This window comes from Rhinoraja longicauda, chromosome 8, assembly GCF_053455715.1.
Source record: "Rhinoraja longicauda isolate Sanriku21f chromosome 8, sRhiLon1.1, whole genome shotgun sequence".
Taxonomy (NCBI): Eukaryota; Metazoa; Chordata; class Chondrichthyes; order Rajiformes; family Arhynchobatidae; genus Rhinoraja; species Rhinoraja longicauda.
The window spans coordinates 70,154,127-70,181,973 of NC_135960.1; the positions used below are offsets into that span (position 1 = coordinate 70,154,127).

At 45.2% G+C, this 27,847-nt stretch overlaps 1 protein-coding gene across 1 annotated transcript in view; it reads right to left on the bottom strand.

Moving 5' to 3' along the window:
• Positions 1 to 1,982: 1,982 nt before the first annotated feature.
• Positions 1,983 to 27,847, bottom strand: part of LOC144596345 (collagen alpha-3(VI) chain-like) — a 28,124-nt gene continuing 2,259 nt past the window's right edge. The window contains exons 3-5 of the mRNA XM_078404592.1: positions 16,645 to 17,301; positions 12,277 to 12,840; positions 1,983 to 2,682 (exon numbers count right to left, since the gene is read on the bottom strand). Of these exons, the coding sequence (XP_078260718.1) occupies positions 12,287 to 12,840; positions 16,645 to 17,301 (1,211 nt within the window). The 3' untranslated portion in view covers positions 1,983 to 2,682; positions 12,277 to 12,286. The remainder of the gene's footprint in view (positions 2,683 to 12,276; positions 12,841 to 16,644; positions 17,302 to 27,847) is intronic.

A 27,847-nucleotide genomic window follows, 5' to 3' on the forward strand; every position in this document is an offset into this window, starting at 1 on the left:
TCCCATTGTATCGTATGGACTCCAGTACAGTCCCCACGTGCAGCACAGTGGCGCAGCAGTAGAGTTGCTGCCTTACAGCGCTTGCAGCATCAGAGACCACGTTCGATCCCGATTACGGGTTCCGTCTGTACGGGGTTTGTACGATCTCCCCGTGACCGCGTGAGTTTTCCTCCGAGATCTTCGGTTTCCTCCCGCACACCAAAGACGTGCTAGTTTGTGGGTTAATTGGCTTGGTATAAATGTAAATCGTCCCCAGTGTGTGAGGGATAGTGTTAATGTGTGGGGATCGCTGGTCGGCACAGTCCCGGTGGGTCGAAGGGCCTGTTTCCGCGCTGTACCTCTAAATAAAAATCGAAACTAAAATTAGTTCTTACCATCAATCTGTGAGGTTATTTAACCTTGTGCCTGATTAATAATATTACCTTTAATAGTGGTAGGTTTCTGGGCCCTGTTTATTACTGCACTACTGGGTTTCATACTTACATACTAATTCCCGGAATGGCAGGAATATCATATGTTGACAGACTGGAGCGACTAGGCTTGTATACACTGGGATTTAGAAAGATGAGAGGAGATCTTATCGAAACGTATGATTATTAAGGGGTTGGACACGTTAGAGGCAGGAAACATGTTCCCAATGTTGGGGGAGTCCAGAACAAGGGGCCACAGTTTAAGAATAAGGGGTAGGCCATTTAGAACTGAGATGAGGAAATACTTTTTCAGTCAGAGAGTTGTGAATCTGTGGAATTCTCTGCCTCAGAAGGCAGTGGAGGCCAATTCTCTGAATGCATTCAAGAGAGAGCTGGATAGAGCTCTTAAGGATAGTAGAGTCAGGGGGTATGGGGAGAAGGCAGAAACGGGGTACTGATTGAGAATGATCAGCCATGATCACATTGAATCGAAGGGCCGAATGGCCTCCTCCTGCACCTATTGTCTATTGTCTATTCTCACTTCCCTTTCAAAATACCAAAAGCATGAAAGTCTTCTATTCAGAGTATAACGATAAGATACTGCAGCTAATAAAACTTTGAGCCACTGTGTTTTAAAATAAAAATTTATTTATTACTTTAAATGTTCACAACAGTGTATTGAGAGTATTGCTTTCCAATTTGATGGCGTTAGAAATGGGGTGATGACCAGAAGTAGGGAACGGGCAGGGAAAAGCAATTCTGATCATTTATCAAGCAGGCAGTAGCACAGACAACATTGGACTTGAAAATACTGAACGTAATTAGGAGTAGCTTTGGCTTACATATTGCGATCCGAGTAAAATAAGCAGAATTGAAAATCCTTTGTAGCTGAAATTGTTTCATGTACAATCTGGACCACATTGGCCATAATCCTTTTAATTTGAAAAAATACTGGAATTGAAAAATCTTCAAAGGCTGGAAATCTGAAATAACTGGAAAATACTGGAATCGAAAAATCTTCAAAGGCTGGAAATCTGAAATAACTGCAGAAGATTGCTTATAAACACTCAGCAGGTCAGGCTGCATCTGTAACAGAACAGTGCAGCTCAAGATCAGGCCCACAATGCCTGCACCGGCCATGATTCCAATTTAAGCTAATCCCTTGTACCATACCATACCATACCATACACATACAGCCGGAAACAGGCCTTTTCGGCCCACCAAGTCCGTGCCGCCCAGCGATCCCCGCACATTAACACTATCCTACACACACTAGGGACAGTTTTTTAAAAAACATTTACCCAGCCAATTAACCTACATACCTGTACGTCTTTGGTCATCCATATTCCTCCATTCTCTACATATTCACACACTTATCTGAAAGCCCCGTAAACGTCACTTGTGCATCTGCTTCCACCACCAACCATTTCAGTCACCTATCAGCGTGTGTAAAATAAAACTTATCCCACATATCTCCTTTAAACTTTCTTCCTCACACCATAAAACTACGCTCACTAATCTTTGACATTTCCACCCTGAGAAAAAAGGTCCTGACTATTTACCCTATCTATACCTCTCATAATTTTTATAGACTCCTATCATATATATATATATATATATATATATATATATATATATATATATATATCCATTAGTGTTGGATGCTCCAGAGGAAACAATCCACTTTTGTCCAACCTCTCCTTCTAGCTAATACCCTCTGATCATGATAACCACTGGAAAATCTCTTCTGCACCCTCTCCAAAGCCTCCACATCCTTCTTCTGATGGACCAAACATAAATTGCACGCTATCTGCTTTACCGTTTCAGTCCAAGGCCCTTTGCAGACCAGCATAGTGTTAACACTGTTTCTCTTTCTACAGATGCTGCCTGATCTGCTAAATGTTTACACCATTTTCTGTTTTTATTTCAGATAAAGTAATCGAACTTGTTGAATATCAGTGCCTGCTTCTTTACACTGTGTCCATGTTCTTTACACCCAGGTAATTCTGTTGACTATAAATTGCAAATAATTGTATAAAATAAGCCAGATGTTTAGATACTGATAACAGATCACTATGATATGCAGGATATTATTGTCAAACTTGTGGCTTCCAAAGATAGCTGGTTTTCAAGTCGTTCAGTAAAGTGATTCATTCAAGGATTTTGTTGTTGTTGTTGTTGTTTTGCAGCTTAATGTGGGAAAAGGAGCTTGAATGATGTGATATAATAATTCAGAGGCAGGACACTCTGTCGGGTTATTCAGTAAGGTGATCTGTGAGCAAAAAAAGAATGAATACTTAATTCTCTACGTTCCTTCATAACAAATCAAGTTTCACAAATCAACTCTGAAGCAGGGTCTCGACCCGAAACGCCACCCGTTCCTTCTCTCCAGAGATGCTGTCTGTCCCGCTGAGTTACTCCATCATTTTGGGTCTATCTTCGGTTTAAACCAGTATCTGCTGCCCCTTCCTACTACACACTTCACCACAGATCAAATTGATATGCGCTGCATGAATTTAACAGGTTACTTTGTCTTGTTAAACAATAACAAACTCAAATAGACACTTACGTGTTTTAAAATCGTGATGTTACTCCAACAGAAAACAAAGCAAATTTTTTCCTTCACTGCATGCTTTATACATTTTGTCTAAATGTCATACCCAAAATACTCTCATCATATCAGAAGACTCGTGGTTTAAAATGAAAAGAACTAGCATCCTATTTACTGCAATTAAAAAAAACTGCAGTTTCGGAATTCTAAAGAAAATAATCAGAAAATACTGAAAATACTCAGCAGGTCAGGTAACATTAGAGCACTAACATTAGGAACACTCATTTCTTTAGTCAGAGGGTGGTGAATCTGTGGAATTATTTGCCACAGAAGGCTGTGGAGGCCAAGTCAGTGGATATTTCTAAGGCAGAGATGGATAGATTCTTGATTAGTACGGGTGTCAGGGGTTACGGGGAGAAGGCAGGAGAATGGGGTTAGGAGGGAGAGATAGATCAGCCATGATTGAATGGCAAATTAGACTTGATGGGCCGAATGGCCTCATTCTTCTCCTATCACTTATGACCTTATGAATCTGGCTGAGCGATAGAGTTATCTATTCATGTCGATGACCTTACATCAGAGCTGCGGGGAATTGGTACGTAGTTCCTGTGCATGCAGGGCAACAGGTATTAATTTGTTGAGGCCAGTTAACTAAACATATTCTGAGAAGAAATCATTGACTTGAAAAGTGAACATCATTTATCTTTCCACAGGCACTGCCTAACTGGTTGAATACTGTTAGCATTTCCCTCTATTGTATTTATCAGGATGAATAGTTGTGTTATTCCAAGAACAATGATTTCTGTCAATGGTGTCTCTTAAAACTTGCAACTAAGAAAGTATAGCTTAAAGGGGCGGAGAGGGAGAGCATGTACAGCACCTGAGACCAGGGTTCGATCCTGGCTGTAATGTAGAAACATAGAAACATAGCAAAAAGGTGCAGGAGGAGGCCATTTTGCCCCTCGAGCCAGCACCGCCATTCATTGTGATCATGGCTGATCGTCCACAATCAGTAACCCGTGCCTACCTTCTCCCCATACCCCTTGATTCCACTAGCCACCAAGGCTCAATCTAACTCTCTCTTAAATTCATCCAGTGATTTGGCTTCCACTGCCCTCTGTGGCAGAGAATTCCACAAATTCACAACTCTCTGGGTGAAAAAGTTCCTTCTCACCTCAGTTTTAAATGGCCTCCCCCAACATTGGGAACATTTTTCCTGCATCGAGCTCCGCCAGTCCTTTTATAATTTTATATGTCTCTATAAGATCCCCTCTCATCCTTCTAAACTCCAGTGAATACAAGCCTAGTCTTTTCAATCTTTCCTCATATGTCAGTCCCGCCATCCCAGGGATCAATCTCATGAACCTACGCTGCACTGCCTCAATTACAAGGATGTCCTTCCTCAAATTAGGAGATCGAAACTGTACACAATACTCCAGATGTGCCAGGGCCCTATACAACTGCAGAAGGACCTCTTTACTCCTACAGAGTTTGTACGTTCTCCCTGCGTGGTTTTTGTCCAAGAACTTTGGTTTCCTCCCACACTCCAAAGACGTATAGGTTTGTAGGTTAATTGGCTTAGTATAAATGTAAAAACTGTCCCTAGTGTAGGATAGTGTTTTAGATTTAGATTTTAGATTTAGAGATACAGCGCGGAAACAGGCCCTACGGCCCACCGGGTCCACGCTGCCCAGCGATCCCCGCACATTAACACTATCCTACACACACTAGGGACAATTTTTACATTTAATTAACCCAGCCAATTAACCTACATACCTGCACGTCTTTGGAGTGTGGGAGGAAACCGAAGATCTCGGCGAAAACCCACGCAGGTCACGGGGAGAGCGTACAAACTCCGTACAGACGGCGCCCGTAGTCAGGATCGAACCTGAGTCTCCGGCGCTGCATTCGCTGTAAGGCAGCAACTCTACCGCTGCGCCACCGTGACGCCACCGAATCGCTGGTCAGTGTGGATTTGGTGGGATGAAGGGCCTGTTTACACGCTGTATCTCTGCATAATATAATAATATAATATATTCCTTTATTCGTCCCACACTGGGGAAATTTACAATTGCATTGGTCAATTTGTACTCAAGTCCAGAATTAAATAAGAGGAGAATGAATCCAGCCCATCAGGAGTATTGCATACTTTGGCTCTGAGGTAATAAAGACACCAACTATTCATTATAGCTATTCACCACTAACTTTCCAGCCTGAAGAAGGGTCTCGACCCGAAACATCACCCATTCCTTCTCTCCAGTGATGCTGCCTGTCCCGCTGAGTTACTCCAGTGTCTGTCCTTGGTTTAAACCAACATCTGTAGTTCCTTCCCACACTAACTATTCATTGACCTATATATTTAAACTTTACACCAGGTGAAAGCAGCTCAACTTTGAGATGTAAACACAGTCAACAATAATCGTAAGATTTTTGAACAAAATGGGTATCTGTCAATGTTGAACATTTGGCCAATATTCATTGATCCACTGGGATTATTCTAGGGATGAATATATTCCAGGGAAATGCTAGCATTTATTACATATCCCTAATTGTTCCAGGATATGGGCTATTGAGGCCCTTTTAAGAAAAGGGGAAGGCTGTTGAACTCATTCCAGTGCTCGGGCCGCCATGGATAAGAGCTTAAAAATAATCACGAACACATTAAGATTTGGTTGGCACGGTGGCACAGCGGTAGAGTTGCTGCTTTACAGCGCATGCAGCACCGGAGACCCGGGTTCGATCCCGACTACGGGTGCTGTCTGTACGGAGTTTGTACGTTCTCCCCGTGACCGCAAGGGTTTTCTCCGAGATCTTCGGTTTCCTCCCACACTCCAATGACCTCCAGGTTTGTAGGTTAATTGGCTTGGTATAAGTGTAACTTGTTCCGAGTGTGTGTCGGATAGTGTTAGTGTGCGGGGATCGCTGGTCGGTGCGGACTCGTTGGGCCGAAGGGCCTGTTTCCGCACTGTATCACTAAACTAAACTGGGGAGGGAGTTAAGTTTAAACCTCTCTGGTGGGTCTAATGTCACATTGAGGTTAAACTGTTGGTGGACAGCTAATTTGCTACTCTAAGGACTATTAACTAATGACGCAGATAGCTTCCTGTTAACAATCCAGTTGTTTGATGGTTACTGTTACACTGATTAATAGTTCCTTTCATTCTAGATTTATTTAGTTACTTGAAATGTTGAGCGTTTGACAGCACAGGGCCTGTACTCGCTGGAGGTTAGAAGGTCGAGGGGGGACCTCATTGAAACTTACAGAATAATGAAAGGCATTGATAGAGTGGATGTGGAAAGGATGTTTCCACTGGTGGGAGAGTCTAGGACCAGAGGTCACAGCCTCAGAATTAAAGGGCACTCTTTTAGAAGGGAGGTGAGGAGGAACTTCTTTAGTCAGAGTGTAGTTAATCTGTGGAACTCATTGCCACAGAGGGCTGTGGAGGCCAAGTCAGTGGATATTTTTAAGGCAGGGATAGACAAATTTTTGATTAGAACGGGTGTCAAGGGTCAAGGCAGGAAAATGGGATTAGGAGGCAGAGACCAGCCATGATTGAATGGCGGAGTAGACTCGATGGGCTGAATGGCCTAATTCTACTCCTTTAACTTGTGAAATAAGTGAACTTGTGAAGTCTAATTCCCGAGAAACCGTGAATGCGATTTGAACTCGTCTCTGGATCAACGGTCGCAAATTTTAATGCCAGTCCAATAGCTTAAACACTATACAGTACTGGCCAGCCACGCAGAGAAGCAACAACGTACACTATTCTATAATAATTTGACTAGAATTCCACTGTTAAAGTCATAACATCGTAGTGTCATACATCATGAAAACTGGCCCTGTGGCCTAACTGATCCATGCAGACCAAAATGCCCCATCCAAGCAAGTCCCATTTATCCACGTAGTCTATCCCCCTCCCCCCCTAAATCTTTTAAATGTTAGATAGACACCAAAAGCTGGAGTAACTCAGCGGGTCAGACAGCATCACTGGAGAAAGGGACTAGGTGACATTTTGGGTGGAGACCCTTCTTCAGACTGAGAATCAGGGGAAAGGGAAATGAGAAATATCGACGGTATGCATATAGAAACGCATGCATCCCATCTCTCTCCATCCCCCCCCCCCCCACACCCAAGTCATTGGTACGAGCTTCAAAGTCGTCTTGTTGAGTCTCATTGTCTGTAATTCATTTTCACCTCACCCACAACGAACAATGGCCTGTTCCCTTTATCATCGATACATTTTTGCATATCTTTCATTCATTTGTTCTATATCCCCCTGTCTCACCGGCTTATTGTGTCTATCTTCGGTTTAAACCAACATCTGCAGTTTCTTCCTATTTCATCTTTTAAACGCCGTTGTTGCACCTGCCTCAACTACATTCTCTGGCAACTCGTTCCATCTACCCACCATCCTCAAGGTGAAAATTCTGTATTGATATTCCGCATGAGGGGATAGATGATACAATATTATAATGGCCATTTGGCCCACAAAGCTCATGCTGGATTTTTGCAAACATTATCCAGTCCAATTTACTAGGTTTTTCCTGTCGCCCAATAAACTTTTGAGCACTTTACAATTCCTTTTTGAAGGCTATATCCAACGCTGCTTTGATCACCTGTTACACAAAAAATATTGTACCTGAATTTGAAATTAAATTGAATTGAATTGAATTGAATTTAATTTGAATTTGAATTTGAATTTGAATTTGAATTTGAATTTGAATTTGAATTTGAATTTGAATTTGAATTTGAATTTGAATTTGAATTTGAATTTGAATTTGAATTTGAATTTGAATTGTATTGAATTCCTGAGTAACTGAATGCAATTTGTGCAGAAGTGATTAACATGGGATAAAGGATAATTTGGGAAGGAGACAGTTAAGTGTCATCCTGGAAAATGAGCACTGAGATATGTTTCCAAGGGCAGTTAGGGAGGATTAACCTACCAGAAGAGTTTTTGCAAGAATCTATAATAATCATCTTTATCAAAGTCGATAAGAATCTCCCTTGTTACATATCTCCCCGTTGCCATCAGCTGAATTTGCACAATTGCTTTTACTTCACTTATATGCGTTTTATGCTCAAGAGTTATTCTCGTTCAATTTCTGGTTCACTTATAGCTTTTTTCTTTGAAGTTGGCAATGGATTGTGATTTCAGCAGAATCAAATGCTTGAGATTCCTTGAGGCCCTTTTAAGAAAAGGGGAAGGTTGTTGAACTCATTCCAGTGCTCGGGCAGCCATGGATAAGAGCTTAAAAATAATCACGAACACATTAAGATTTGAGCGGCACGGTGGCGCAGCGGTAGAGTTGCTGCCTTACAGCGAATGCAGCGCTAGAGATCCGGGATCGATCCTGACTACGGGCGCTGTTTGTATGGAGTTTGTACGTTCTCCCCGTGACCTGCGTGGGTTTTTTCCAAGATCTTCGGTTTCCTCCCACACTCCAAAGACGTGCAGGTTTGAAGGTTAATTGGCTGGGCAAATGTAAAAATTGTCCCGAGTGTGTGTAGGATAGTGTTAATATGCGGGGATCACTGGTCGGCGCGGACCCGGTGGGCCGAAGGGCCTTTTTCCGCGCTGTATCTCAAAACTAAATTATAAAACTCGAATGAGGGCAAGTATTTAATCATCATGGTACAAATCGAAGGAAGCACAAAATGCTGGAGTAACTCAGCGGGTCAGGCAGCATCTCTGGAGAGAAGGAATGGGTGACATTTTGGGGTCGAGACCCTTCCTCACAGTTCTTTGGGTGTGGATAGGATTGCCTGTTTGATCTACTGCAATCTATTTAGAAAGATGCGGACACTAACCGTTTTCAGAGAAGAATGATATTATGGGAAAAGATTAAGGATATATAAATTACTCACATCTAGAATAGCATGCTCTTATTAGGAATAGTTAGCATGGCTTTATGCAGGGGAGATCATGACTTTTTTGAGGAGGTGATAATTCAAGTCAAGTCAAGTCAATTTTATTTGTATAGTTCATTTAAAAACAACCCACGTTGACCAAAGTGCTGTACATCAGTTCAGGTACTAAGAACGAACATACAATGGCACACAAACATAACAGCACATACATAAACAGTTCACAGCGCCCCCTCAGAGGGCCTCAAACGCTAGGGAGTAGAAATGGGTTTTGAGCCTGGACTTAAAGGAGTCGATGGAGGAGGCAGTTCTGATGGGGAGAGGGATGCTGTTCCACAGTCTAGGAGCTGCAACCGCAAAAGCGCGGTCACCCCTGAGCTTAAGCCTAGACCGCGGGATAGTCAGTAGCCCCAAGTCAGCCGACCTGAGGGACCTGGAGATGGTGGGTTAGAAGATTTTTGATATGGGGGGGCAAGCCGGTTTAGTGCTTTGTATGTGAATAGGAGGAGCTTGAAGTTGATTCTGTACTGTACTGGGAGCCAGTGGAAAGAGGCCAGAATCGGGGTGATGTGGTCCCTTTTATGGGTACCCGTCAGGAGTCTCGCTGCGGCGTTTTGGACCAATTGCAGGCGGGACAGGGATGATTGACTGATCCCACTGTATAGGGAGTTGCAGTAGTCTAGGCGGGAGGAAATGAATGATAAAGCTGTTTGATGAGGGTAACTCATCACAAACATAACACAACACAAACTTTAGTAAGGCATTCAAAAAGGTCCCTCACGCTAGGCTGATCCAGAAGATAAAATCAAATGGGCTCCACAATAACATGATAGATTATAATTAAAATTAGATTGGCCATGGAACCCGAGGGTAGTAGTTGAGGGCTGTTTCTTCTGATGGGGGATCAGTCATCAGTGATGTTCCATAGGAATCAGTACTGGGACTTCATTGAACACAAAATGCTGGAGTAACTCAGGAGGACAGGCAGCATCTCTAGTGAGAAGGAATGGGTGACGTTTGGGGTCGAGAACTTTCTTCAAATTGACCTCTTTTAGGTCTTTGGAGGAAACCAAAGATCTCGGAGAAAACCCACGTGGTCACGGGGAGAACTTGCAAACTCCGTACAGACGGCGCCCGTAGTCAGGATCGAACCCAGTTCTCCGGCGCTACAAGCGCTGTAAGGCAGCAACTCTACCGCTGCGCCACTGTGCCGCCGCAACTAGAAGGTAAGACCACAGCTGCAATGAAAACTGAAGGATCGCCAAGAAAATGAGTCAGGTTGTGAACGACCTCTTTGCAGCATTTACAGAATGACCCTGTGAAAGACTTGATTCAAAGGATTCGTGGTGGGAGCTAACATTGTCTCATACGTTCATGTTCATAAGTTATAGGAGCATAATTAGGCCACTCGGCCCATCAAATCTACTCCACCACTCAATCATGGCTGATCTATCTCTCCCTCCTAACCCCATTCTCCTGCCTTCTCCCTATAACCTCTGACTATCTCTGCCTTAAAAATATCAATTGACACAGTCTTCTGTGGCAATGAATTCCACATATTCATTGCCCACTGTTTAAAGAAATTCCTCCTCATCTCCTTCCTAAAGTAATGTCCTTTAATTCAGAGGCAATGACTTCTGGACCTAGACTCTCCCACTAGTGGAAACATCCTCTCAACATCCAAATGAATCACAATTGTATATACTTCTATCAGAACTCCCCACAAGGTGAGGCTGCATTTAGATATTTTGACCAGTTCTGGGTGACTGTGTTTTTGGTAAGATGTTGTCAAGCTGGAAAGGGGATCTTAGGGGATGAGAGGGGATCTTATCGATACTGTGCATTGTTCCCTGAAGGTGGAATCTCATGTGGATAGGGTGGTGAAGAAGGCGTTTGGTATGCTTGCCTTTATAAATCAGAGCATCGAGTATAGAAGTTGGGATGTAATGTTGAAATTGTACAGGGCATTGGTGAGGCCAAATCTGGAGTATGGTGTGCAGTTCTGGTCGCCAAATTATAGGAAGGATGTCGACAAAATGGAGAGGTTACAGAGGAGATTTACTAGAATGTTGCCTGGGTTTCAGCACTTAGGCTACAGAGAGAGGTTGAACAGGTTGGGTCTTTATTCTTTGGAGCGTAGAAGGTTGAGGGGGGACTTGATAGAGGTTTTTAAAATTTTGAGAGGGACGGACAGAGTTGACGTGGGTAGGCTTTTCCCTTTGAGAGTGGGGAAGATTCCAACAAGGGGACATAGCTTCAGAATTGAGGGACAAAGGTTTAGGGGTAACATGAGGGGGAACTTCTTTACTCAGAGGGTTGTGGCTGTATGGAATGGGCTTCCGGTGGAAGTGGTGGAGGCTGGCTCGATTTTATTATTTAAGAGTAAATTGGATAGGTATATGGATAGGAGGGGATTGGAGGGTTATGGTCTGAGTGCAGGTAGATGAGACTAGGTCAGGGAGAATGGTCGGCGTGGACTGGTAGGGCCGGACAGGCCTGTTTCCATGCTGTAGTTGTTATATGTTATATGTTATAAGATTATTAAGGGGTTGGACACGTTAGAGGTAGGAAACATGTTCCCAATGTTGGGGGAGTCCAGAACAAGGGGCCACAGTTTAAGAATAAGGGGTAGGCCATTTAGAACGGAGATGAGGAAAAGCTTTTTCAGTCAGAGAGTTGTGAATCTGTGGAATTCTCTGCCTCAGAAGGCAGTGGAGGCCAATTCTCTGAATGCATTCAAGAGAGAGCTAGATAGAGCTCTTAAGGATAGCGGAGTCAGGGGGTATGGGGAGAAGGCAGGAACGGGGTACTGATTGAGAATGATCAGCCATGATCACATTGAATGGCGGTGCTGGCTCGAAGGGCCGAATGGCCTCGTCCTGCACCTATTGTTTATTGTCTATTGAGAGGGTGCAGAGAAGATGTATGACGATGTTGCCAGCACCAGAGGGTCTAAGCTTAAGGCCGATGTTAAGTAGGCTGGAACTCTATTCCTTGGAGTGCAGGAGGATGAGGATCTTGCAGAGGTGTAGAAAAAGTTACCTCTTGGATTCCTATTAATTATTTTCCCCTTCACCCTAAACCTATGTCCTCTGAGATCATGAGTGGAATAGATCGGGTAGTTGCACAGAGTCTCTTGCCCAGAGTAGGTGAATCGAGAACCAGACGACATAGGTTTAAGGTGAAGGTGTATGGAACAAGCTGCCAGAGGAGGTAGTTGAGGCACGGTCTATCGCAACATTTGAGAAACAGGATGGGACAGGTTTGGAGGGATATGGACCAAGCGCAGGTAGGTGGGACTAGTGTAGCTGGGACAAGTCGGCCGGTGTGGGTAAGTTGGGTCGATGGGCCTGTTTCCACACTGTATCACTCGATGACTCTATGACAATTAACATTCCACTTATCTGATGATCAACCAATGGCCTTGGCTTGTGAAACATTCTTACCTTCAAAAGGTTAAACTGATTTCAGCATTGATATCAACCGTTGATGCAAAGTTGGTATAGAGTGGAAAGTTTTTAATATAATGAGAAAATCAGAGGAATGTGCAATCTGCTGTAGCTCCAATGGATCAACATTCTTAGCTCCGATGACAATGGGCACGATGTGAGCTTGCTTTATAGTATCTGCTGCTGGACCAACATCTTTCCTGGACTTCCCAGCAGTGATGAGCACCAGAATTTGCTTAGCTCCGGCATCTTGCCTGCTGCCAGCAGATGCACTGAAGATATTCCTTGAAACATACTCTAGCGCTCCTCCAGTGTCGAGGACTCTTCCCGTCTTGCGTCTGATCTGTGTTGCCGCAGCCAGCACTTCGTCCTTGCTCGTGTACGTGTTGAACGCAAATTCAGTCTGCGCATCGGAGCTGTACTGTGCCACAGCAACCCGATCCCTGTCAGGCCCGATGTCAAGTTCCTGAAGCACTCGAACAAGAAATTGGCGGACGAGAGGGAACGCTTTCCCCATTCCAAGGGTGCCATCAATTAGGAAAGCAATATCTTTCTGCATGACTACAGGATGGGAAGACAAATATATAAAATGACCAAGCGTCAGTTAAAGTCGAAGATGCAAACAATACTGCAACGTTACAAAGAAAATACACACATCTGTCATTTTCAGCATCGCTCATTGATATGCAGCATGGTTTATTTATCGAAGGTATTTATGCACAAAATGCTGGAGTAACTCAGCGGGTCAGGCAGCATCACGGGAGAGAAGGAATGGGCGACGTTTCGGGTCGAGACCCTTCTTCAGACTGATGTCAGGGGGGCGGGACAAAGGAAGGATATAGGTGGAGACAGGATATAGGTTTATTTATCAATTCTTCTGCGAAATGAGGCTGAACATTTACTGGATGTCCACTTGGCGTGTTCTAATCGCTGGATATGACTCAAGAGCATTTCATTTTAAGCTGCATTTTATTGAACATTTTAAAAGTACTTGTTTGATATTGTATGCTTGCTTAGGTGGCTTTTCTTCAAAGGGATATTCTTTCTGTCAACGGATCCATCCATCCGAAAACAGGCCCCACAGGCATGAATTATAGGAAGGTTGGATAGGCTGGGAGTTTATTCCTTGGAGCGTAAGAGGCTGAGAGGTGACCTTGTTCACCTCGATGGGATCGCAAGGGGCATGGACAAAGTGAACATTCGCAGTGTTTCTCCCAGAAGATTCTAAAACTAGAAGCCAGATGCTTCAGGTGAAAGGGGAGAGGGACCTCAGGGGAACTTTTCCTTTCAGAGGGTTGGTCCGGCTGCTGCCTCCCAATGCCGGAGACCCGGGCTTGATCCTGACCTCTGTGTGGAATTTGCACTTCTCCCTGCGACCGCGTGGGGTTCCTCTGGGTGCTCCGGTTTCCTCCCACATCCAAAGGATGCGCAGGTGTGGATGTTAATTGGCTCCTGTAAATTTCCCCGAGTGTGCAGGGAATGGAATGCAACAGTGGGGTAACACGGGACAAGTGTGAATGGGTGAAAGATGGTCAGCGGTCACGGTGGCGCAGCGGTAGAGTTGCTGCCTTACAGCGAATGCAGCGCCGGAGACTCAGGTACGATCCTGACTACGGGCGCCGTCTGTACGGAGTTTGTACGTTCTCCCCGTGACCTGCGTGGGTTTTCCCCGAGATCTTCGGTTTCCTCCCACACTCCAAAGACCTACAGGTTTGTAGGTTAATTGACTGGGTAAATGTAAAAAATTGTCCCTAGTGTGTGTAGGATAGTGTTAGTGTGCGGGGATCGCTGGGCGGCGCGGACTCGGTGGGCCGAAGGGCCTGTTTCCGCGCTGTATCTCTAAATCTAAAATGATGTTATTCACGACCAGTGGCATGTATTTCCCCACATTGAAGTCAACGGAATGGAAGGTATAGAGGTGAATACCACCAGCACCTGATCGTGTTGTACACTTTCACACTGGCAACCAAAGGTCTTCCTTTAAAACTGCATCAAGAATTTGCAAATCTCAGGTGTTCAAAATGAAAGTTAACTATGTCCTTCTCTCTGATACCTACCAATTATATTCAATCTCTAAATGATCCATGCATTAACGCACGGTAGAAATATGCCAGGCAACATTTTGGCTAATCAATATAGGAAATGATTATCTGAGCTAATCTGCTCATTAATTGCAAATGTAAATAACTATTCCCCGCCAATATGGCACATTAACAGGATGTGCACGGGGCTGCAATAGTATTAATTGTCCACCCGGGCAATCAGTCACGATGCAGGTTTGAAGACTGGGTAAAGAAGGCATATAATTTCACAAAATGCTGGTGTAACTCAGCAGGTCAGGCAGCATCTCAGGAGAGAAGGAATGGGTGACGTTTCGGGTCGAGACCCTTCTTCAGACTGATGTCAGGGGTGGGGGGACAAAGGAAGGATATAGGTGGAGACAGGAAGATAGAGGGAGATCTGAGAAGGGGGAGGGTAAGAGAGGGACAGAGGAACTATCTAAAGTCGGAGAAGTCGATGTTCATACCACTGGGCTGCAAGCTGCCCAAGCGAAATATGAGGTGCTGTTCCTCCAATTTCCGGTGGGCACTGGAGGAGGCCCATGACAGAAAGGTCAGACTGGGAGAGGGAGGGGGAGTTGAAGTGCTCAGCCACCGGGAGATCAGGTTGGTTAAGGCGGACTGAGCGAAGGAGTTGAGCGAAACAATCGCCGAGCCTGCGTGTGGTTTCGCCGATGTAAATAAGTTGACATCTAGAGCAGCGGATGCAATAGATGAGGCTGGAGGAGGTGCAGGTGAACCTCTGTCTCACCTGGAAAGACTGTTTGGGTCCTTGGATGGAGTTGAGGGGGGGATGTAAAGGGACAGGTGTTGCATCTCGTGCGGTTGCAGGGGAAAGTGCCCGGGGAGGGGGTGGTTTGGGTAGGAAGGGACGAGTGGACCAGGGAGTTACGGAGGGAACGGTCTCTGCGGAACGCAGAAAGGGGAGGGGATGGGAAGATGTGGCCAGTAGTGGGGTCCCGTTGGAGGTGACGGAAATGTTGGAGGATGATTTGTTGGATACGCTGGTAAAGAAGGCAGATTGCTTTCTTTGAAGGACATCAGTGAACCAAAAGGACTTTTGCTACATCCCAGCCATTCCACTGCAGCCATTATTGGTATCGTTTCGATGTACTCCAGGTGTATTCATAATTATCTGAAATTTGACAGCTTCTATGGTGGGATTCAAACCCATGTCTCTCAATTCATGATTCATGCATCTCCATACAAGTCCATAACTTGCGATAGGATGCGATATGATACGATAGAATTTATTTATCCCAGGTGGGAAATTGGTCAGCCATAACACACCAAGACACATGAAATATGAAATTAAATGGCCGAATGGAAAGACCAGGATTGGGCATGTGCAAAGATTGGGGAGGGGGGTGGGAGGAAGGGGAATCAGTCTACCACAATCTAAAGGGGTTGGACAGGCTAGATGCAGGAAGATTGTTCCCGATGTTGGGGAAGTCCAGAACAAGGGGTCACAGTTTAAGGATAAGGGGGAAGTCTTTTAGGACCGAGATGAGAAAGTTTTTTTTCACACAGAGAGTGGTGAATCTGTGGAATTCTCTGCCACAGAGGGTAGTTGAGGCCAGTTTATTGGCTATATTTAAGAGGGAGTTAGATGTGGCCCTTGTGGCTAAAGGGATCAGGGGGTATGGAGAGAAGGCAGGTACGGGATACTGAGTTGGATGATCAGCCATGATCATATTGAATGGCGGTGCAGGCTCGAAGGGCCGAATGGCCTCCTCCTGCACCTATTTTCTATATTTCTATGTTTCTAAAGTAGGTGACCACTTGATAACCCCAATGACGTGTCTGCCCAGCATTTTTCAACATCGGAGGAGCCTAGGTGAGTGCTTAAGCCTCCCATCACTGGTCAAACTGGTCAAAGGCCTCGCTGAGGTCCACACGGACTATGTTGATGGCTTTGCTCTCATCAATCTTTTTGGTTACCTCTTCAAAAACCAAATCAAACTCGTAGGACATGATCTACAACATCTACAAAATCATTGGACCGAGATGAGAAAACATTTCTTCACACAGAGAGTGGTGAGTCTGTGGAATTCTCTGCCACAGAGGGTAGTTGAGGCCAGTTCATTGGCTATATTTAAGAGGGAGTTAGATGTGGCCCTTGTGGCTAAAGGGATCAGGGGGTATGGAGAGAAGGCAGGTACGGGATACTGAGTTGGTTGATCAGCCATGATCATATCGAAGGGCCGAATGGCCTACTCCTGCGCCTATTTTCTATGTTTCTGTTTCTATGCTACTGAGCTCATGCAATACGTAATAATTAAAGTGCAAAACCTAGTTTACGTACCTTCCACACTAGTAACTGGCTCCTCTCCTGGAATTATTGTCTCTTCATTAATGACTACCGACTCTCTGATAGCCACTGTTGGGGCACTCAGCGTTGACAATGGGGTCATCACCCGTTCCCGTACGTTGGCCAAATTATGGAATTCCTTCACGCTGAAGACCAAACTGCGATCGGATGCAATCTCCTCCAGCTGGGCCGGGTCGGCATTCCGTACTCCAACTGCAAAGATTGTGATGCCGTCTCGCTTGAGCGCATCCGCGTGGGGTTTCACAGCTTCCGCCGACCTCCCGCCAGCAAACACCACAAGAAACTGGGGAACCCCTTGCTCCTTCCTGCTGCCCTTGTTCTTGATAAAGAGATTCCTCAACACAAAGTCCAGGGCCGAGCCAGTGTTAAGGGTGGTGCCCCCTTTCAGTCTCAGCCCTTTGATGTGATTCAGGATGTCCGATTTAGTCGAGTACGCATCAAGGTAGAATTCTGCCTTGGCATTGTGACTGAACTGTGCCATGCCCACCCTGACCCTGTCCGCTCCAATATCAAGACTCTCGATTATATTGCTGATAAAATCGTGCACGAGGTGTACATTTGTGTTTCCAACGTTCTCCGAGCCATCAACGAGGAATACGATATCTCTCTTGTCCACTTCCTCAGGCAAAACTGTCAAAGAACACAACGTGTTAGTCACAACCGATCACATAAAATGGGCATTAATTACATGCATTCAGGAAAATCTGCTCTTACCAGTGATGAAGGTAGTCCACTATGCTGCCGTTAATGCTTAAAGAATAGGAAAGTAGACAGGATCATAAATATACTCTATAAACTATAGAGAACTTGAATATTAGTTTCCATGAGTCTGTGTCATATTAAAAGAAAACCGAGGGAAATAGACAATAGCATTATGGACCACCGAGAAGCCTGGTATCTTGGTAAATCAATGTGTTCTACTCTGGAAGAAAGAGCTGGATTACATTCCAATAGACAATAGACAATAGGTGCAGGAGGAGGCCATTCGGCCCTTCGAGCCAGCACCGCCATTCAATGTGATCATGGCTGATCATTCTCAATCAGTACCCCGTTCCTGCTTTCTCCCCATACCCCCTGACTCCGCTATCCTTAAGAGCTCTATCTAGCTCTCTCTTGAATGTATTCAGAGAAATGGCCTCCACTGCCCTCTGAGGCAGAGAATTCCACAGATTCACAACTCTCTGACTAAAAAAGTTTTTCCTCATCTCTGTTCTAAATGGCCTACCCCTTATTCTTAAACTGTGGCCCCTGGTTCTGGACTCCCCCAACATTGGGAACATGTTTCCTGCCTCTAACGTGTCCAACCCCTTAATAATCTTAAACGTTTCGATAAGATCCCCTCTCATCCTTCTAAATTCCAGTGTATACAAACCTAGTCGCTCCAGTCTTTCAACATTACGTTTACGTTTACTCAAGGAGGTGGCCCTGGAAATCGTGGTCGCATTGGTGATAATTTTCCAATGTTCTATAGACTCTGGATCAGTTCCTGTGGACTGGAGGGTAGCTAATGTAACCCCACTTTTTAAGAAAGGAGGGAGAGAGAAAACAAGGAATTAGAGACCAGTTAGCCTCACATCGCTGGTGAGGAAGATGCTGGAGTTGATTATTAAAGATGTAATAGCAGCGCATCTGGAAAGCAGTGACAGGATCGGTCAAAGTCAGCATGGATTTATGTAGGGGAAATCATGCTTGAGGTTAGAGGTATCAATTCATATCGATAGGTTTTAAGCTGGGCTGTAAGTAAAATTATAGGTGTGGATGGATAATGGCAAGCTGCACTTTGAGACAATAGTACCGTACAATGGCCATGCCTAACATAAGAGGGTCTAACCATTTACTTTTAATAATTATCGCCAATACTGAGTGCCCTGGCATCAACATCCTGCGGAACATCATTAACCAGAAATTCAACTGAATGTCATGCAATACTGTGATTCCAAAAGCAGGTCAGAAGCTGGGAATTCTGCAATCATTGGCTCGACTCCTGATACTTCCTCCCACCGTCTATAAGGCTCAGGTCAGGAATGTGGTGGATTAGAAACAGAAACAGAAAATAGGTGCAGGAGTAGGCCTTTTGGCCCTTCGAGCCAGCACCGCCATTCAATATGATCATGGCTGATCATCTAAAATCAGTAACCTCGTTCCTGCTTTCTCTCCATATCCCTCGATTCTGTTAGCCCAAAGAGCTCGATCTAACTCTCTCTTGAAAACATCCAGTGAATTGGCCTCCACTGCCTTCTGTGGCAGGGAATTCCACAGATCAACAACTCTCTGGGTGAAAATAGTTTGTCCTCTTCTCAGTCCTAAATGTAAATGGCCTACCCCTTATTCTTAAGTGGATCACCTTCCACCTGCATGTGTGCAACTCAGACGGCACTCAAGAAGTCAAACACTCCAGAACAAGGGGCCACTGTTTAAGAATAAGGGGTCGGCCATTTAGAACGGAGATGAGGAAAAACTTTTTCAGTCAGAGAGTTGTGAATCTGTGGAATTCTCTACCTCAATAGGCAGTGGAGGCCAATTCTCTGAATGCATTCAAGAAAGAGCTAGAAAGAGCTCTTAAGGATAGCGGAGTCAGGGGGTATGGGGAGAAGGCAGGAACAGGGTACTGATTGAGAATGATCAGCCATGATCACATTGAGTGGCGGTGCTGGCTCGAAGGGCCAAATGGCCTCCTCCTGCACCTGTTGTCTATTGTCTATTGTCACCAAGCTGAATGTTCAGTAGAGACATCCCTGAGAGGTGACCTTGAGCAGATGTTGATCTAGAAATATTGCCTTTGGAGAGCACCCTGCCCTAAAATGAAAACTGAAAAGCAAGGAAACATGGGTTGGCAGTGACAGGCCCAATTACACTGAGAGTGAACGACAGGTTCACATTCTGTGGATTCATTTTTACTCACAAGAAACAGAGTAACATGAATCCATTTATTCCACAAGAGGTGAAGGGATAGATGGTTGGAGAATCTACAAATCCAAAAGCCTTCCTTCATCATGGTAGCCAAAGCTGAAAAGCTCAGATGCATCACAGATGCTGCAAAACCCCTCTCAACCTTTCATGTCCTTGTGCCTGTCCAAATATCTTTTAAATGGTGTTTAGTTTAGTTTAGTTTAGTTTAGTTTACTTTAGTTTAGTTTAGTTTAGTTTAGTTTAGTTTAGTTTAGAGATACAGCGTGGAAACAGGCCCTTCGGCCCACCGGGTCCGCACCGACCAGCGATCCCCGCACACTAACACTATCCTACACCCACCAGGGACAATTTTTACATTTGCCAAGCCAATTAACCTACAAACCTGTACGTCTTTGGAGTGTGGGAGGAAACCGAAGATCTTGGAGAAAACCCACACAGGTCACGGGGAGAATGTACAAACTCCGTACAGACGGCGCCCGTAGTCAGGATCGAACCTGGGTCTCCGGCGCTGCATTCGCTGTAAGGCAGCAACTCTACCGCTGCGCCACCGTGCCGCCCTATTGTATGCTGTGTTGGTATTGTACCTGCCCCAACTATTTCCCCTGGCAGCTCACTCATTACCCACTGCCCTCTTGTGTGAAAAAGTTGCCCCTCAAGTCCCTTTTCAATCATTCCACTCTCAACTTAAACCGATGACCCAAGGTTCTTGTTTCCCCTGATGGCGAATCTGTGGAATTCTTTGCCACAGAAGGCTGTGGAGGCCAAGTCAATTGATATTTTTAAGGCAGAGATGGACAGATTCTTGATTAGTGCGGGTGTCAGGGGTTATGGGGAGAAGGCAGGAGAATGGGGTTGGGAGGGAGGGATCAGCCATGGTTGAATGGCGGAAAATACTTGATGGGCCTCCTCCCATTACTTCCACAGCCCCCTAACATGGCTGAGAGAAGAGCTGGGGACGCTGCTGAATGTTCCAGGGGACAGAGGCAAATCACTGGAAACCAAATCACTGGATGGATTTAAGAGAGAGTTAGATAGAGCTCTAGGGGGCTAGTGGAATCAAGGGATACGGGGAGAAGGCAGGCACGGGTTATTGATTGTGGACGACCAGCCATGATCACATTGAATGGCGGTGCAGGCTCGAAGGGCCGAATGGCCTCCTCCTGCACTTATTTTCTATGTATCTATGTTTCTATGTAGGCACACGCTACAGATATGATAGAGATGCAGCTAGGAGATCATGTGGCAGGGGGGGGGGGGGGTCAGAACGGATGGCGTTTTCATGAGAGAGGACATAACTACACTGTCTAAAGAGAATATTCTTGGGGGATCATCCAGTGAGACTCTGTGGATAGAACATAGACACAGGAAGGTAGTGGTCACTTTGATAGACAATAGACAATAGACAATAGGTGCAGGAGGAGGCCATTCGGCCCTTCGAGCCTGCACCGCCATTCAATGTGATCATGGCTGATCATTCTCAATCAGTACCCCGTTCCTGCCTTCTCCCCATGATGGGGCCTGTATTATAGGCCCCCTCAATGGGAGAGATTTAAGAGGGAGCTCAGGGGACGTGAGCCTTTTCACTTACGGGGTAGTTCATATTTGGAACGGGTTGCCAATGGAAGCTGTGGAAGCTGATGCAATTATGACTTTCAAAAGACATTTGGACTAGATATATGGATAGGAAAGGTTTGGAGGAATATGGGACAAATCCAGGGAAATGGATCTAGGCCTGAATGCCAACTTGGTCATCCTGGAGAGGTTAGGCCCAAAGATCTCTTCCTGTGTCCTACAGCTCTATGTTTCTATTACTCTTTACCACTATTTATGAGAGGCTAGGGGAGCCACCTGTGAAGTTCAGGCTATTTAGCCTAACGTTAGTAATGGGGAAGATATTCGTACCATTATGGGTATGGGGTATGGGGAGAGGGCAGGAACGGGGTACTGATTGAGAATGATCAGCCATGATCACATTCAATGGCGGTGCTGGCGTGAAGGGCCAAATGGCCTCCTCCCGCACCTATTGTCTATTGTCTATTGTCTATTATAATTGCAAAAATAAAAGCTTGGATGGGTGTATGTGAAATAATGAGAGCAGCATGAAATGGCGGCACGGTGGCACAGCGTTAGCGTTGCTGCCTTACTGCGCCAGAGACCCGGGTTCGATCCTGACTATGGGTGCTGTCTGTACGGAGTCTGTACGGAGCTTGTACGTTCTCCCTGCGGCCACGTGAGTTTTCTCTGGGTGCCCTGGTTTCCTGCCACCTGCAGGTTTGTCCCAGGTTAATTAATGTTTGGTAAGTTGTAAAATTGTCCCCAGCGTGTGCAGATTAGCGTTCGGGGTGATCGCTGGTCAGCACGGACTTGGTGGGCCGAATGGCCTGTTCCCGCACTGCATCTCTAAGGTCTAAAGACTAAAATTGTTAAAGAATAAGAATTGAATTTTTTTTGATGCAATAACAAAGATTGTCAGAGGAGTGCAGCAGATAATAATGGTTCTGGAGTTTCTTATAGATTCTGACATTTTGATAGATTTCAACAAGTATGTGTAAAGTTTTTTAGAAGCAGGAAAATGACAATCAAATGGAAAGTGGCAAAAAGTATGTAAGATTGCCACTTGATTGGAGGCAATGGACAGATTTTTTCAGAATGATTATTCAAGGTTGCTTCAACATGGGGGCAGTAGTGAGCTCAATAGCCTCTGCAGTTAGAAATAACACACACAGTGCTGGAGTAACTCAGCGGGTCAGGCAGCATCTCTGGAGAACATGGATAGGTGACGTTTCACAGAGTGCTGGAGTAACTCAGCGGGTCAGGCAGCATCTCTGGAGAACATGGATAGGTGACGTTTCACAGAGTGCTGGAGTAACTCAGCGGGTCAGGCAGCATCTGTGGAGAACATGGATAGGTGACGTTTCACAGAGTGCTGGAGTAACTCAGCGGGTCAGGCAGCATCTCTGGAGAACATGGATAGGTGATGGTTTGGGTTATAGAGTCATACAGAATGGAAAGAGGCCCTTCACCCCAACTCGTCCATGCTAAGCTCACCCCAACCCATCTAAACTAATCCCATTTACTTGTACAAACAACACAAAGTGCTGGTGTACCTCAGCAGTTTCGGCAGCCTCTCTGGAGAACATAGAACCGGTTGGCTCAGAACCCTTCTTCAGACTCAATCCATGATCTCCAAAGACGCAGCCTAACCTGCTGAGTTACTCCAGCACTTTGTGCCGTTTTTGCAAACGTTATTTCCCCGTTTGCTAGCGTTTGCCCCATACCCCTCCAAGCCTTTCCTGTACGTGTACCTGTCTAGATGTTTTTTAAATGTAGTTATAGTACTTGCCTCAACTACTTCCTCTGGCAGTTTGTTCCCTATACTCACCCCACACTGAATCAAAAAGTTGCCCCTTAAGTTTGAATTATAGTCAATAGACAATAGACAATAGGTGCAGGAGGAGGCCATTCGGCCCTTCGAGCCAGCACCGCCATTCAATGTGATCATGGCTGATTATTCTCAATCAGTACCCCGTTCCTGCCTTCTCCCCATACCCCCTGATTCCGCTATCCTTAAGAGCTCTATCTAGCTTTCTCTTGAATGCATTCAGAGAATTGGCCTCCACTGCCTTCTGAGGCAGAGAATTCCACAGATTCACAACTCTCTGACTGAAAAAGTTTTTCCTCATCTCAGTTCTAAATGGCCTACCCCTTATTCTTAAACTGTGGAACTAAATCTTGCCCCTCTCAGCTTAAACACATGCCCTCTTGTTTCTTCATAGCCTTACCCTGGGTAAAAGACTGTGTATTCATCCTGTCTATTCCCCTAATGATTTTATACACCCCTAGAAGATCACCCCTCACCCTCCTGCACTACAAGTAATGATGCCCTAACCTGCCCAAACCTTCCCCAGAGGTGGGCCTCTCAGGTCCTGACATGGTAAATCTTCTCTGCACCCTTTCCAGCTAAATGACCATCCTTCCCACAGCGGGGTGACCAAAACTGAACGTAGCACTTCTAGTGTGGCCTCACCAATGTCTTGTATAACTTCAACGTAATGGTCCAAATTCACTGCCCTGAGTGATGAAGGCCAACATGCCAAAAGCCTTCTTGACTGCCCTGTGACGCCACGTTCGGGAACTATGTACCTATACCCTTGGATCCCTCTGCTCCACAACACTCCCCAGGGCACTATTCAATATGAAAGTCCTGGCCTCGTGTGACTCCCCCAAATGTAACACCCATCCCTACCTGCATTAAACTCCATTCCTCAGCCCACGTGCCCAGCTGATAAAGAGCCCACTGTAATTTTCGATAACCACCTTCACTATCCGCGGCACCACAAACTTTAGTGTCGGCTGCAAAATTACTAATCAGGCCTTGTTTGTTTTTATCCAAATCGTTGATCTAAACCACAAACTGCAAGGGCTCAGCGCTGACCACTTGGGCACACGAGACTTCACCGGCCTCCAGTCCGAAAAATAACTTTCCATCACTACCCTCTGCTTACTTCCATGAAGCCAATCCTGTACCCAGTTAGCCAGCTCTCCCTGGATCCCATGAAATCTAACTCCCCTCAGAAGGCAGTGGAGGCCAATTCTCTGAATGCATTCAAGAGAGAGCTAGATAGAGCTCGGATAACGGAGTCATGGGGTATGGAGAGAAGGCAGGAACGGGGTACTGATTGAGAATGATCAGCCGTGATCACATTGAATGGCGGTGCTGGCTCGAAGGTCCACACGGACTATGTTGATGGCTTTGCTCTCATCAATCTTTTTGGTTACCTCTTCAAAAACCAAATCAAACTCGTAGGACATGATCTACAAAATCTACAAAATCATTGGACCGAGATGAGAAAACATTTCTTCACACAGAGAGTGGTGAATCTGTGGAATTCTCTGCCACAGAAGGTAGTTGAGGCCAGTTCATTGGCTATATTTAAGAGGGAGTTAGATGTGGCCCTTGTGGTTAAAGGGATCAGGGGTTATGGAGAGAAGGCAGGTACAGGTTACTGAGCTGGATGATCAGCCATGATCATATTGAATGGCGGTGCAGGCTCGATGGGCCGAATGGCCTACTCCTGCACCTATTTTCTATGTTTCCATGTTTCTATGCTGACTCTCCCTAATCAGCCCCCGTTTACAGTTTCGATTTTGGGATTCAATTTTCCTGAGAACGCTGAAAAAGGCCGGTCGGCCCCAACAGCTTCTGATGACCTTCTACCGCTGCACCACAGAGAGCATGCTGACATACGGTATCTGTGTGTGGTATCTCAGCTGCATGCCAGCGGACAGGAGAGCTCTTCAGCAGGTCGTCTGCAGAGCGCAGAGGATCATTGCGACACAGCTGCCAGCCCTGGAGGACATCTACAACGCACGCTGCCTCAGGAAAGCCACCAGCATCAACAAGGACTCCACACACCCACGCCACCCTCTGTTTGAACTACTTCCATCTGGCAGACGTTACAAGGCCTTCTATGCCTGCACCTCCAGACTAGGGAACAGCTTCATCCCTAGAGCTATAGCTGCTCTGAATCTGTCCTGCTGAGAGCCTGCCGTGATCTGTCTCTGCCCCCAGGGTCATCTGGCACAACTCACCCCTGCATGAACCTTTTCTGCACTTTACCATGTTTCCTTGTTTTTCCCCTCCCTTTGTTGTTTTTGTTTTCGCTGTGATTTATTTATTTATCTTATAGCATTAATATGGAAGTGCCATTCTTAATCTCGTTGTACTTGTACAATGACAATAAAGATATTGTATTGTATTGTAAGAAAATAACTGCAGATGCTGGTACAAATCGAAGGTATTTATTCACAAAATGCTGGAGTAACTCAGCAGGTCAGGCAGCATCTCAGGAGAGAAGGAATGGGTGACGTTTCGGGTCGAGACTAGTCTGAAGAAGGGTCTCGACCCGAAACGTCACCCATTCCCGAGATGTTGTATTGTATTGTATTGTATTGTATTGTATTGCATTCAAAAGCTCATCTTTTGTTGAATGAACATTGAGGCCAAATTCGAGTCTTGCATTGAATCTGTGTTGATCTGTGTCGGGTCCAACCTCCAACTCCTCGATTATTTCCAATAGAAATTGGCGGGCCTGTTGGAACGATTTCCCCATTCCAGGGGAGCAGTCGATTAGGGACACAATATCTCTCTTCCTGTCTTGTTTCTCAGAGTCCCCTCCAGTAACGTACAAACCACAGTTGTTAAGCTCACTGGACACTGGTTCTCAGGCAGCCCTTCTTGAACAGAAGTACAACATTAGCCGAACAATGATTAATATATCTCAGCCTAGACTACTGTAACAACTTCTCCAGTTTCCTATAAGAGAGCGCTGTGGACCTTTCTTTAGACACTCTGTGTGGAGTTTGCACGTTCTCCCTGTCAGCGCAATGTTTTTTCTTTGTTTGCTCTTATTTCCTACCACATCCCAAAGACACGCAGGTTTGCATGTTAACTGAACGCTGTCTCTCCCCTACTCCAATTAGACTGAAGAAGGATCGCAACCCGAATCATCACCTATCCGTGTCCTCCAGATATGTTGCCTGACCCACTGAGTTACTCCAACACTTTGTGTGTGGTTTTTTCCTGTAAATGAGCACTTGCAGTTCCTTGTCTCTCAGCCATTTATAGTTTATTGGGAAAGTTGTTTCTAGGGCAGAAAGTAATTATAGATTTCATCACGAACTTGGCAGGATGGAGAATTGGACAAAATCATTACAGATACATGGTGTAATGTATGATGGGAGTATATTGTTCTTGACATGCTTTTCAGAATGATAGATGAGCAGGAAAACACTGTACTCTATTTACACAAAGCCTTGGTCTCCAAATTTGAGGAAGGATATTCTTGCTATTGAGGGCATGCAGCGTAGGTTCACTAGGTTAATTCCCGGAATGGCGGGACTGTCGTATGTTGAAAGACTGGAGCGACTAGGCTTGTATACACTGGAATTTAGAAGGATGAGAGGAGATCTTATCGAACGTATGATTATTAAGGGGTTAGACACGTTAGAGGCAGGAAACATGTTCCCAATGTTGGGGGAGTCCAGAACCAGGGGCCACAGTTTAAGAATAAGGGGTAGGCCATTTAGAACGGAGATGAGGAAAAACCTTTTCAGTCAGAGAGTTGTAAATCTGTAGAATTCTCTGCCTCAGAAGGCAGTGGAGGTCAATTCTCTGAATGCTTTCAGAGAGAGCTAGATAGAGCTCTTAATGATAGCAGAGTCAGGGGGTATGGGGAGAAGGCAGGAACGGGGTACTGATTGAGAATGATCAGCCATGATCACATTGAATGGCGGTGCTGGCTCGGAGGGCCGAATGGCCTACTCCTGCACCTATTGTCTATTGTCTATTGTTAGTGAAAGTGGATAAACGTTTGGTGCACTTTGGCATAAACAGAACAGAAAGCAAAAGATGAAAAATAAACACCTTTCGAACGTATCAATGTGCTGTCTAAACCTTATCTAGTCTGTTCAGCCCATTCAAATACCACCCCAAAAAAGTCCTTAAAGTACAAAAGAGGCTCATTGGTATAATGAAAGATGAAGGATCGCCATTATAAGAAGATTTTGGAATTAAAAAATATTGTTTTCCCTGTAGCAGGTAAAATTAAGCGATGGCTTAATAAAAGTGTTCAGAATAGGGAGAAGATTTGAAAGATCAGATGGAGAGAATTTATTTGTGTAGGAATGAACTGCAGATGCTGATTTATACCAAAGATAGACACAAAATGCTGGAGTAACTCAACGGGTCAGGCAGCATCTCTGGAGAGAAGGAATGGGTGACGGTTCGGGTCGGAAAAGTCTGGAGGAAGGGTCTCGACCTGAAACGTCACCAATTCCTTCTCTACAGAGATGCTGCCTGACCCGCTGAGTTACTCCAGCATTTTGTGTCTATCTTCGAGAAAAAATATTTAACCTGGCTGGAGTGTGAATAGCTATGATTGAATAGCTATCATTGACTAAAGATTTTTAGATTTAGATTTAGAGATACAGCGCGGAAACAGGGCTTTCGGCCCACCGAGTCCGCGCCGCCCAGTGATCCCCGCACATTTACACTATCCTATACACACTAGGGAAATTTTTACATTTACCCAGTCAATTAACCTACATACCTGCACGTCTTTGGAGTGTGGGAGGAAACCGAAGATCTTGGAGAAAACCGAAAGAAAGAATCTTTCGCTTTAAGAGTTTCAGAATTTCAGTTATTTAACCTGAAAGTTAGTGGAATCAGATTTCATGAATGACTTAAAAAGATTAAATAGGCATC